Raw genomic sequence first — 13,252 nt, 5'->3', positions numbered from 1 at the left:
CTTCATCAGCTGTTGTGGTAACACCCGCAATGGTTTTTTAATTAGTACAACCATCTTCTTCTTCTTCTTCTTCTTCTATTCTATATTCTTCTATTCGTATGCGTTCCTATTCCATTCATCCGATTGCAATAAAATTTTCGTTAGTAATTGTGCCTACACCCGCGAAGGTTTCTGAATTAGTACAACCATCTTCTTCTTCTTCTTCATTCTATCTTCTTTTATTCGTATGGTCCCTATACCATTTATCCGATTGCGATGAAACCTTCGTCAGTTGTTGTGGTAACACCCGCAATGGTTTTTGAATTAGTACAACTATCTTCTTCTTCTTCTTCTTCTATTCTATATTCTTCTATTCGTATGCGTTTCTATTCCATTCATCCGATTGCAACAAATTTTTCGTCAGTAATTGTGCCAACACCCGCGAAGGTTTCTGAATTGGTACAACCATCTTCTTCTTCTATTCTATCTTCTATTCGTATGCGTTCCTATACCATTCATCCGATTGCAATGAAATTTTGATCAACTGTTGTGCTCACGTCGCAAAGGTCTCTGAATTGTTACAACTATTTTCTTTTTATTCTATTCTATCTTCTTCTATTTGTATGTGTTCTTATACCATTCATCCGATTGCGATGAAATTTTGACCAGTTGTTGTGAGCACGCCCGCGAAGAGTTCTGAATTAGTACAACCATCTTCTTCTTCTTCTATTCGTATGCGTTCCTATACCATTCATCCGATTGCAATGAAACTTTGGTGAGTTGTTGTGCCCTTGCCCGCAAAGGTTTCTGAATTACTATAATCATCTTTTTCTTCTTCTATTTGTATGCGTTCTTATGCCATTCATCCGATTGTGATGAAATTTTGACCAGTTGTTGTGCGCAAGCCCGCGAAGGTTTTTGAATTAGTACAACCATCTTCTTCTTCTTCTATTCGTATGCGTTCCTATACCATTAATCCGATTGCAATGAAACTTTGGTGAGTTGTCATGCGCATGCCCACGAAGGTTTCTGAATTAGAAAATCAAAAATTTTTTTTTTTTTTTATTCTGTAAAATAAATTTATAATGAATATACTGTACTTATTTTTAGTTTATTTATAATTCTTGATTGTGTGGTATTTCACAAAGCAATCTCCAATATGTAATCCTGGCTTATCACAGAATCGTAATGAAATAGCGGTATGTAGAGAACTGGCTATAAAGTGTAAATCGTCCATTATGACTGTAAATATGATACAAATGAATTGCCTTCAAATACACTTGTAATATAAGCGGCTGTCTCGTAAATTTCCCGCATTCCCAGTGCGGTACACATTATCAAAAGATTTCTCAAAAAATAATAAATCGATACGTAATAATTTTCATTTGACTCATTAGAGTATTTCACATTATATAGGTTCCGAATCGGCATAATATACTAGTAAGTATTGTCATCAAAAACAGTATTCAAATATAAAACTGTAAACTATACGAGAGGCCCCTGCGCAAGGGAGAACCAATAAAAAATATAAACACACTTCAAAATCATGCGTGACAAACACTTCACTCTAGTCTGGGAACGTTCAATAAATAAAATTTATGTGACAAAAAAACATTGCTTGCAAGCGACGACCTACGAATAAAAAAAGAGAAGATTCCGATAAAAATACTATGTTGAAATTAGGCACGCAGTATTCTTTTGCCGACTTCTTTCTCAGATAAATGTAATAACCTATTATTATTCATTCTAACTTGATTGAAATCGCATTATAAAAATTTCTGAAAATATTACAAAAAATGACTTTATAGGCGATGCCGCCGCTACGGCGGCACTCGAGTAATACGGAAAACTTCTAATGCCGCCGATATGGCGGCACTCGAGTGTTAAGGGTTAAATTTAAATCACTTTAATTATTAATTATAACTGTTATTTCAAAATGGACACACTTTGTAGTAATTACTTACGATTAACAAAAATTAGGACTGGTTTCACCATACCAGAGGTACACTGTTAACTGATAATCCATCTAGACCACAGGCTCCCAACCCATAGGTTGCAATATTCAGAGGAGTCACAAGGCCTTGTAAATAATAAACCAAAAAAATATTTATTTTATTTAAAATTTATGTACTTAAATCTCTGTATTTTTAAGATACTTGCGAAATTGACACTCGATTAACTTCGTTGACTGGAAATCATAGAATTCGGCTGTGCAGGGGAACAGTTGTTGTATATTATAATTAATAAAAGTACAACGAACAGTATTATGGGCGGATTATATATATCAGGTATAACGGTATTATATTATATATCAGGGGCGACTCTACCTTTGGGGTAAATAGGGACTGACCCCACCTGAATTTTATGGAAAATAAAAGTTAAAAACAACGTTATCATGACAACCCTTGGCGGGTCTTGGCCTCCTTCAAAAACTTCCTCCATCCTGGATAATCCAACGCTGACAAAAAGATCCTTATTGTGTAATAATTAATATTCGCTGATTTTATTTGACACACCTACTATGCATACTAATTAACCAATATCCTTTAAAAAACCATTAAAAAAAGCACCTAATATCAAAACAAGTAAAAGTATCTTCGTAAATTGTTGCACATCCTTATTATTCTATAATCTTCGGTCATCTCTATTAAAGACCGTTGCCAAGTGAAATAAAAATATTTATTACCTGCAAATTTAAATTTCTACTTGCCAACAATGGTCGAGTGGTTGCGTGTCGGCTTCTAATGTCGTGAGACCTGGGTTTGAATCCCAGGTTTGGCAAAAATTTAGATGCCCTTTTTTCAATGTGTATTTGGACCCAGAGTAAGAACCAGTAGGTTGAGCAATTGGCGGCATTTACTCGTAGGTGACGACATTTATTATTTCCCTGTCATTTTTTGAAATAACTATGTATTTATATCTGCTCGCGTTAGCTCAGTAGTAACGTGTCTGCTTGTTAAGTCGCGGGTTTCGGGATCGAATCTCGGGTCTGGCAAATTTACATCTTTTGTTTTTCAATGTGTATTTGAGCCCAGAGCTTGGACTTATAGGTTGACCAAGTGACTATCATTTTCAGCGCCCATTTGTCTGGCGTCCAGTTGTCCCAGTGCCGTTATTTTTATGGTGGGGGGTCACAGGTCACTAAATCAGTCATGTCAGCTGAATGCAGAACTATTATATCGTCTCTGTTCTGGCAGAATACACTAACTGGAGAATACTAGTTTTGAGTAATTTGACTTTGAAGTTGTTAAAATGTTTGAAATAATGGTCTATCATGTGAATTTATTAAGTAATCGTAAAAAGGATGACTTTAAAATAAAGACTGTTTATTTATTATTAAGGTTTCCAGACGGTAAAGTTTGAAATAAGGAACATTTTGGTACTAACTCAATATGTCATTTTTTCGAATTAGTGTTTTCTGCCAGAACAGTGACGATATTATAACTCGCATTTGAAATATTTTACAGAAGTGTTTTTTGAAACAGTCTATCAAGTTATTTATTTCTTATATAAACAAATTTATACATCATTTTATTCATCAACAGTTCTACTAAATTATGATGTATACATTTATTTATATAAATTATAAATAATATAAGTAGGTTGTTTCAAAGTACTCCCTTCTAAAAAAATCAAATGTGAGTATTTCTACATTCAGCTGACGACTTGGCTGAAAAGGAGGTCGCGATTCAAAAAAGATTGGGAACCTGTGAATTCTAGATAGATAAAAGCAGTACAGATTATTGTTAAACTATGTAGATTATGTACTGTATATTTTATTTTAATTACTTTTTATTTATAATAATTGTAATCTGTATTTTAATATAAAAATACAATATTTTTCTTTTGACAATCCTGGTTTGACCAACAAGTAATTTTTTTATACAGATAATTGTAGGGGCTGCATTTATCACACCAGAGAGCGTGGTGTCAGTGGGAAGCGGTGGAAATCTGGTTGCTTGGAATATCAAGAATAATTCTGTCAAAGTAGATTCAAAGATTCTGAAAACCTACAAGGCATTATGCGTCTCAGGTTGCCCTAACAAACCAGGAACTATCGCCATTGGAACTAAAAATGGTGTTGTGCTAGTTTTATCAGTGTTAGGTAATACGCAATATATCCAATACATAATTATTTCTTACCATTCATTTATTTCCTTTTAAAACTAATACAAACTAGTTTCAATAGTTTCAATAATATAAGACATTTTCAATGCTGCCAGACTAATGACTGTGCGTAGTGCTCTTAGTTTTTCTAAATAGTATATCGATCTTACTACTACACTTTATAAGATTCATCCTGTTCTGGATGTAGACCTCCATTTTTTCTTCATTTTGTTTTGTGTCTGGTACTTTAATTTTAAATTTATTTTAAGTATCTAATTGATTATTGAAATATATCTTTAGTAACTGCCTCATCCTCACTACGGTGGGATATGGGCTTGTTCATTGACTCGTCATTTGTCCTTGTGACTCTCTTACAATATTTAAAGCTACCTTGCGCTTCTGAAAATATCACATAATGTGGTTTATGTTTAAATCGTTTTGATAAATAATATAAAATAGTTACGATTCACAGAAGAATAATAATATTTGTTATCAAAGAGCGTTATGTTTAGGGTTGTAGATACGTATTAATGTTTTAATTATTTTTTATTTCTAGAAAAAAATGAAATTCTATTTAAATCTCACGGTCATGATACAGAAATTACATCTCTGAGTTGGTGCCCGACGCCAACTTGTGAACCTTTGGTTGACTTATTATCGAAAAAACGCCAAAAAGCTGGTGCAATGAAATTTTCTATAGATAAAAATAACAGTGATAAAATTACCCTGCCTAAACAAGACAACAATTGTACTGAAAATTTAACAGTTCTGGAAGATGAAAATTTGGAATCTGACATATCACAACTTGAAACTTCTAATAATGTTATGGATGAATCTGATATATTTGATGTTTATAAAGATCATTCATTAGTTGAGTTTGGACACACCAAAGTTCTTCGAGATCCTTCTTTAAAAAATCAAAACATCTTGAATCTTAATGAGTCTGAAATTGGGAATGTATCTGTAAACGTCGATGTTGGCAATGAGCCATTGCATGATAATACTCTTTTGGAAGCAATGCATGCCGTGTCTTTAAAAGATGAAGAATTAAATGATGACTTTTTGGAGGAATGTAAAAAATTAAAAGAGACGATTAACCCAAAAACATCCCAATGTTTAAATGAGTCAAAGGTTGAATCTGATATTTCACAGCTTAATATTTCAACTGATTCACTCAATATGTCAAAGAATACAATAAATGATTCTGATATATTTGATGTTTATAAAGATCATTCGCTTATCGAATTTGGCCATTCAAAAAATGTTAGAAATCCACCTTCTTCAGAGGATAAAAATATTTCCATAAATCAGTCCATTCTCAGTGATTCTGATATCGGAGATGTATCTGTAAATATTGATGACAATCATAAATCTATAATTGATAATAGCCTTTTGGAAGCGATGAATGCTGTGTCTCTGAAAGAACAAGAGGTTAAGAGCGACTTTTTGGAGGAGTGTAAAAAGTTAAAACAATTGATCGATCCAAAAACATCTCAAGATGTAAACGAATCACGAAAAGGGTATTTTGCAAATGAAAGCAGCTCATTCGGAACAGACAATGACACCGACGTTGATAATTCATTCAATGAAAGTGAGAAGCTATCAGATACCTTGAACAGTGAAAATACTCATGATAGTTCCGACATCTTCGATGTTTACAAAGAGCCGTCCTTTTACGAGTTTGGACATTCTAAATTTATGGCTAACAGTTCAGTCATTGAAGACGATGCTAATAAATCTCTCGTGAAACCGGTGTTAAGTTTTCTGGACGAGTGTGAAAAACTTAAGAAAGACCTCTTAGCTGTTTCTACAGATGAAGATGAAAAAGTGCTAATTCCTAAAAATATAGATGAAAATCCTTCAAACGAGAAGGTCCCAGTAACCATATTTTTGGCAAGTTCGTGTAAAAATGGGTAACTATAACTTTGATAACTAAATATTTCCAAAAATTTTTGAAAATATGATAAATTCGTTCTACTTTTATAATAGTAAATAATTAAATAATTAAAACGTTTTCAAAAATTTATAAAGGAATCAAAATGTCTGATTTTTTTTTAACTAAAAGATTGCTCATTGAATCAATACATAACAATATGTAGTGTGATTGTCATCAGAATAAATTAAATAAAGATTCAGATACAATTTCAATGTAAACCAATGTTTTATTACACTTTCGTAAATACATCACTGTCATAGATGAGGGCTTTTCTTTGTGCATTGTATCAGTGTTGCCCTAAAATAATATGAGGTTGTGGCATTTTTATTCCATTCCTAATTTATAAAACTTAAAAAATTTCCGTATTATTAGAATGATAAATATCGGTTTCTGTATTTTATTATTTAATATTCGTAGGAAAGTTTGTATATGGTCTGAGAGTGGTGGACTAGTAACATCAAAATCACTGAAAATCGGTGCAGAGACGAAAGGCGAAAGAACACCAAAAGCGGGTCATCCTTGGAGTACTGTTTACTGGTCATCGAAGTTGACATTATTAGCAGCTTATAGAACTCCTCAACTCATGCAGTGTGCTTTCCAATCGGTCACTTTGTAAGTTATATTATCACAATTTCTTTTTTCTTTTGTGGCGCTCAGCCTATAGTACACCTCGGCTGCCTCAAGTAGACTGTGGTCTTCCTATGGTCGGTCCGCCACGATTCCCAGCATTCGCAATTCTTTCTGTTGCCTTTATATTATTATATACTATCACAAGATATCTATATACAGGCGGTCCTCCACTTTCGTACATAATTGGTTTCTAAAAATTGTGTACAAATAAATGTATGTAAGTAGAGCAATATTTAAAAATATTTATCTATCGGAGGAAATGCATGTACCTACTTGTACAGCGTACAATTTTTGCATTATCAATAAAAATCAAAATTTTACGAAATGTACGAAAGTTGAGGACTGCCTGTAATATTAAGTTTTGTAAAAAAATTAATTGTTTTTTACATAATGTTTGAGGTTTTCACGGTTGTTTTTTATCGTAGTAGATTTTTGGGTTTTCACCGTGTGTCCTTCCGTCTTTACTCGACGTTTCGAGCTCGTTGCAGAGGCCATTATCAAGAGATGATATGTTTTTTACATTTTTAGACAATCGAGGTTCATTAAATGCACTAGCATTCACAATGCACATGTGAGAGGTTTATTTTCCATCGCAGCTACAAAAACTGACTCAGCCTGCGACCAGCATGAAGATAATTGGCGAAAACCTTCAAATTCCATTATCTGGACGGCAGCGCAAGACAGATTCCTTACGGCTTATTCCCTCGATCAAAGAAGAGTTGTCGCGAGATATACAACATTCGGAGGTTTTGTTTATGACATAGCAGTTTCGCCTATCGACCCGTTAAGGTATATAATATTATATATTTTTTTAAGTTTTTTAATTTTTATTTTGTTGAAACTAAAAAAATAAACAGCCTAAGAAACATCTACTTGTTAGAAGAAAATCGTACAAAATAAATTATAACCATATGGGAATTGAACCCACATTAATCGCATTCTGGGCAATAAAGAATTACGTTCCGCTGCCGGATTCAATTCGCAATGTCAACTGGATTATATTTATAATAGGATTACGTTACGATATATAAATGCGTGTATGTATGTAAACCTCAAATTGCGAGAGATCCTGACACCATCTAGGAATCAAAGTTAGTATTTATTGTTAATACCTTGATGTAAAATTATAAAAGATATTTGATATTCACAGTATTTGAAATAACACCCGAGATGCATACATATATATTGTCGAGCATGAACTTCTTGTCCACGTGTTAAAACTGTGAACTAACAATCCCCTCCAATGCAGCTAATCGCACTTCTGTTTTCAAATAAAGAACCCCCCCAAATTTATCATTTCATTTTACGCTCCCGTGATGTACGGATCTATCAATTTACGCAATTGGAAGCTTTTTGTAGTAAAAATATGTCTATAACGATCAGGGATGATGTTAGAATTATTATTAGTAAACTTTTAGTTTATTGTTTTATTGTGAAGAAGAAAAATAGTCGCATCTAAAAGGAGAGCCAATACATTATTTAAACACATCTCTAGCACGTGTTGCCGCCATGACAGGTACACCACTGAGAAGTTCATGTCCAAATCGAAAGAATGTCATTCTTAAATCTTTTAATTAATTAATTATACTTAATTATAGTTGGCATGTTTCCAGCTCGAACGCAGTCAGTTGTATAATAATATTATTTATGTCTTCAGTAAAGGGCACCTCTTAATTGTCTTAGTACATATTACAACTATTCCTGATCTGCTATTGACTGAATGATTTTGCAGAGTTGCATTTGCTGCGGGAGATGGCGCGGTCCGCGTATGGGAGAGGAACACAAAAATAGGAGATGAGAATGGCCTGGGAAAAATTGACCATCACTGGAATGGCGTTCAGGGAAAGGTACAATGCGTCGCTTGGCATCCCACTAGAGAGCATTGCTTGGCATTTTCAACATTTGAAGGCAGGGTAAGCTGTGAAAGTTTATAACATAATTCATCTATTCAACAGGAGGTCGATTTCTGAACGAAGCACTACAAACCCATTGCACAGACCTACTTCAGTTAAAGTTAGAGAAATTATATATTTTCCCAACCGGCAGTGCGGAGTGCAGATTGAATTTAAGTACATATGCTTTGACGGCAGAGGCGCTCGCAATCATCGGTTTGACATATCGTAAACGTCAACCACGGTGGCCGCGCGGCTTAAGCGTTGGACTATCACGCCGTGGGTCCCAGGTTCGAATCCTGAGTCTGGTACACATTACACAAGCACACATATTGTTTTTCAATTTGTGCGTGAGTCAGGGTATTGACCTAATAGGTTGAGCAAGTGGCTGACATCCATTTCTCGTAAAAAACAAAATTTTTTTGTGTTTAAATTCTCATTTAAGTATTTATTGTGATTTTGTCATACATAATCACACATGTTAAGTTGTAAAATACATCGTAAATTCCGTTCCGATTCTTGTATTGAATATTGTAATATTGGAGACGTAACTAGCTTCTAAGGATTAATTAACTACGTACTTTAACAATCAATCGTTTAATAATGCAACCCTAACGAGTAAGTACTGATTAAATATGAAGTCATTACCAAAATGGATAAAAATGTTATTTAATTTCCATGAAATCGACACAAAAATTCCGTGTTGATATGCTTCTTCCGTAAAAATTCTATCTTACTCTAACGTATAGAGCGGGAATGCTTGCTCATGTGCACTTATGGTTCATTTTTATTCATGGCTCGATGCCATTCAAAGCTGTATATACACAAAATTTCCTATAAAACTAAAAATTTCACATACTTTAGTCGAAGTAGCGCAGCAGGTTTTGTAGTGCTTCGTTGTAAAATCGGGCTGCTGTATGGATGTAGGTGACCACAATGTCATAAAAATAAATATGGACAGAACCAAAACCACTAACACCAACAAAAATCACATTACAAAATAAAATTGTTGTCACCAATCATTTCATCAGTTTACAGGTTGTATGTGACAAAAACACTCTCGATAGTTTGAATTTCTCCGCACTTACAAAGGATACGGATTTAATCACATAATATATGAATGCATCTTGCGTATGTCTGCAGCATATACTTGTCACCTGTACCATTGTGTCTACTATAAGTCTTGTCGTGGATGCTTATCATTCAATTTATTAAACTTCTCTAAACTCATTGTTTGTTTAAACCAGCTTCTCTCTTGTCATCCAGAAAGGCGTTCGTAATTTCAACCAGTATAGCATTCGATAGATCAAGAAAGTCACGCTGCGCCGCGCCGCCGCCATAACGCATATAATCCATACTATGTATTCATAACTCAAGGATGTTTCCAATTGATGAAAATGCTTATACCTAATAAAATATTTATACCTCTTTCTTAAGCTCATATTCGAAATCTTCTTTGGCTTTCTTCGGCTGATCTGTAATGACATTTGAACAGTTTGAATATTTTCACAATTTTTTAACATTTCAAATCTATAGATTAAGTCGCTGTCGCTGATTAAGATTAGTCTATGTGTTAACTTTGTTACATAGCATTTCTGAGTTTGGACTATGCTGTGTGCAGATCGCCTCAGTGTCATTATTTACTATTATTACGTGAATGCGAATGAGAGTGGTGTATGTATATTTAATATTTTTATTGGATGTTAAATTCATATTATAGGTGGGACTAATCGATGCGGCTTCAACAAATCCTGCAAAACTGTTACCACCGGGACTACCTCTCGGTGTATTCCACCATTGTTGGGGTCCTCAAAATCTACTCTTCGCTTGCGGAGGGGGAGATTTGATAGTCTACAATACCAGCTTCATGAATAATGGTAAATTACAAACTAATAATATAAATTATATTAAATTATACAGACTAGTTAGTTATTAGTTAATAGCTATTTCGGCATGTGATGATCGAGCAGTAATGTGTCAGCTTATAAAATCATGGGTTGTGCAAGTTGCTAACATCCATTTCTTATAAATAAAAACAAAAACCTACTAAGAAACTTCTTTGTCAAGCGACCACGATCCATATAGTGGTCACTGTATATCAAAATAAACAAGTTGTCTACACGAACACACAGAAACAGATGGGATTCTCCCTCTCTTTCCTCTTCCAACTATTCAGGATTATTCCTTAATACTTGGTACTAATAGGTTATTTTAATATTGTATGATATTTTGCAAACCCTCAGGCATAACGTTAATAGGTTTTAAACCATATTAGGTAAAAGTAATTTATTGAAATTGAACCAGACAACTGTATTATTTAATTGTGAATCGCATGCTAAATTTAATAAGGGGGATGTGTGAATTATGAGATAGTTTGAGTCCTTTCGACAATAATGTAAACATTTCGGCAATTGACGGGCCCGCCATGTTGGCTAAATTTTGGGCGAAGCGGTTTTCCCATTTTTAAAAGATCTCGTATGTTCATCAAATGTGGTTTTTTATGGTTCTGTCACTGAATTAATGAATGGTCAATTATTTCACAATTTACTTTCTTGAATATACATAATTCTGAAAACACTTTTTTCAAAAAAAGTAAGACACCCGGCTGGAATCGAACCAGTGTCTCTTGGGTTTCGCACCCTGTGCATTACCACTATGGTACGACTGCTATGCTTAACTGCGACAAACTTTAACTATTGGCTTTTTATTAATACCTGCTCATTAGTGCTCTCCAAATTGAGTTACGGTAGGCGATCGATTTTTGTATTCTAAATTAAAGTACTTTTTTCGAAAAAAAATTCTTTCTATTGGCTGTATTTTCTCATGAGTGTTTTCAGAATTATCTATGTTCAATAATTAGAATGGTACATTCTTAAATCTTGTGAATTATTCGTTGAATAAAAGAAATAGTTAATTATAATTTACTTTCGTTAATTGCATCGACCATTGATTAATATGTATTGTATTTCCTTTTCTTTTTGCAGTGGCTGAAAAGATCACAGTTACAGTGATGGATCGAAAGTGGGCCATATCGACAATGATCTGGACCGAGCAATATCTGTCTGTCGGTTCTACTGAAGGCGCAATCGGTTTACTCAATCCGCAGTATCCTTATGAAGTTTTAGTTACTGCTTATCCACAAAGGTGATTAATTTTCGAATGTATACATACAGAGTGAAATATCACCGAATTCAAATAACAATCGCACATTACAAAGTGACCTGATTAGCATTGCCAACTTGGCGTTTTTTGTCAGATCATGCAAGAAAAATATGCATTCGGCACAAGGCGTTATTCTAGTGATTTTTGACGCCAGATATGCTTGAAATCAATGTTCTAGCTTTCTGTACCTTATTATATTCTGAAATTTTAGAATTAAGACAAATTAATATCATACAAGAAATTGTCACCTGATACTTAACATTGATACTGTAGGTTATCTGTAGGAACACGCCCATTCGTTATAATCCTTTAGCTGTACCCAACAGGCAATAATCACCACTCCACCAGGCAGTGTTATTTTTGTTTGTTTATTTCTTATTACTATTAAATTGATGTTTTTTGTGTTATCAAAAGGAAATCCATTCAAACCATTGCTTGGCATCCGATTGCTGTATCAACCGAAGAAGGACTTTCACCTTACTCTCACTATGTCGCAATTGCTGCATCATCTTCTGAGTTCCACATCATGACTCTTACCAAGAATGATGGTTTGTATATTAAAAGCTTAATAGTTTTGTGTTTGTATGTCTTCAACGATGCGTTTAGATAGGGCAGGGGTCGTGGAACTTTTTTGGTTTTTGGTCCAATATAATATATGTTTTGTTACCCCCTTGAGTTGAAAGTGTGAAGTTTTTTGCTTAAATTCCAAAGAATTTTGAAAGCTCAATATGTATGTATTTAAATTCTAATGGATTCAAGCTCTGTACTATTCCATTTAATTCAATGGAATAGTACAGAGCTTGAATCCATTAGAATTTAAATTCAAATTCCATCAAGTACCTTCGGTCGAAAGTATTAATAGTATGTATTTAAGTTGAAGATAATTTGTTGAATCCATTTGTATGGAGAATACAGTCATTAAAATTAAAAGTATGTATTATATTATATGATAAATTAATTTAAAAGAATCAAATGAAAAATGAACTGCACGAATTAAAACAAATATGTAGATACCTAGTAGACATAATTCAAATTTACAAGCAAAGTCGTCATCACGGAACGAAAGAATTTTATTGAAAACATTTTCACTTCAGCTTTTGGAGAAACGACAATAAATCGTACAATGTTAAGGCCATTGGACCCGTTTTTTCCTGTCTTCTCAGAATCGTGGAAATGGCAAGGACGTTTAACACGAATTGACACATAATAAACACTTTATTTATTTAAAATCTAATAAATAATATTCAAATAACACTTTTTGTGTCATTAAAATTTTCTGATTCGCTTTACTTTTTAAAATAAATGACAAATAGTCGGTCCTGTTTTCGAAATTGGCCAAAACGACTGTCACGCCACAGTGAATTTTTGAACTTAATAATAGTTTTGCAGGTATATATTGTATGAAAGAAATGGGTAAAACAATACATTTCATAACTCACATACTTTTTTTAATTTCAGAAAAATAAAGATTTTAAAGCCATTTTAGTTTGAGTATACATCAGCCAATTTTGAATGATTTTTTCTCACAAAATAATATATACTGCAC

General features: G+C 33.6%; 1 protein-coding gene across 4 annotated transcripts in view; it reads left to right on the top strand.

The window, feature by feature from the left end:
* The window catches only part of LOC147064011 (gem-associated protein 5-like), a 32,692-nt gene that overhangs the window by 2,281 nt on the left and 17,159 nt on the right, over window positions 1-13,252 (top strand). For all 4 annotated transcript variants that reach the window (XR_015072015.1, XM_085959177.1, XM_085959176.1 and 1 more), the window contains exons 4-11: window positions 3,868-4,084; window positions 4,643-5,999; window positions 6,440-6,634; window positions 7,181-7,441; window positions 8,385-8,565; window positions 10,265-10,421; window positions 11,529-11,688; window positions 12,121-12,254. Coding sequence is in view for 3 of the 4 variants with exons in the window: in XM_085959177.1 (XP_085815303.1) it covers window positions 3,868-4,084; window positions 4,643-5,999; window positions 6,440-6,634; window positions 7,181-7,441; window positions 8,385-8,565; window positions 10,265-10,421; window positions 11,529-11,688; window positions 12,121-12,254 (2,662 nt within the window). In the remaining variant the exon portion in view is untranslated. The remainder of the gene's footprint in view (window positions 1-3,867; window positions 4,085-4,642; window positions 6,000-6,439; window positions 6,635-7,180; window positions 7,442-8,384; window positions 8,566-10,264; window positions 10,422-11,528; window positions 11,689-12,120; window positions 12,255-13,252) is intronic.

Source organism: Rhyacophila brunnea, unplaced genomic scaffold, assembly GCF_057557595.1.
Source record: "Rhyacophila brunnea isolate RB1 unplaced genomic scaffold, BYU_Rbru_1.0 scaffold_8, whole genome shotgun sequence".
In the NCBI taxonomy this organism is placed as follows: Eukaryota; Metazoa; Arthropoda; class Insecta; order Trichoptera; family Rhyacophilidae; genus Rhyacophila; species Rhyacophila brunnea.
This window is presented reverse-complemented; position numbering and strand designations above follow the sequence as displayed.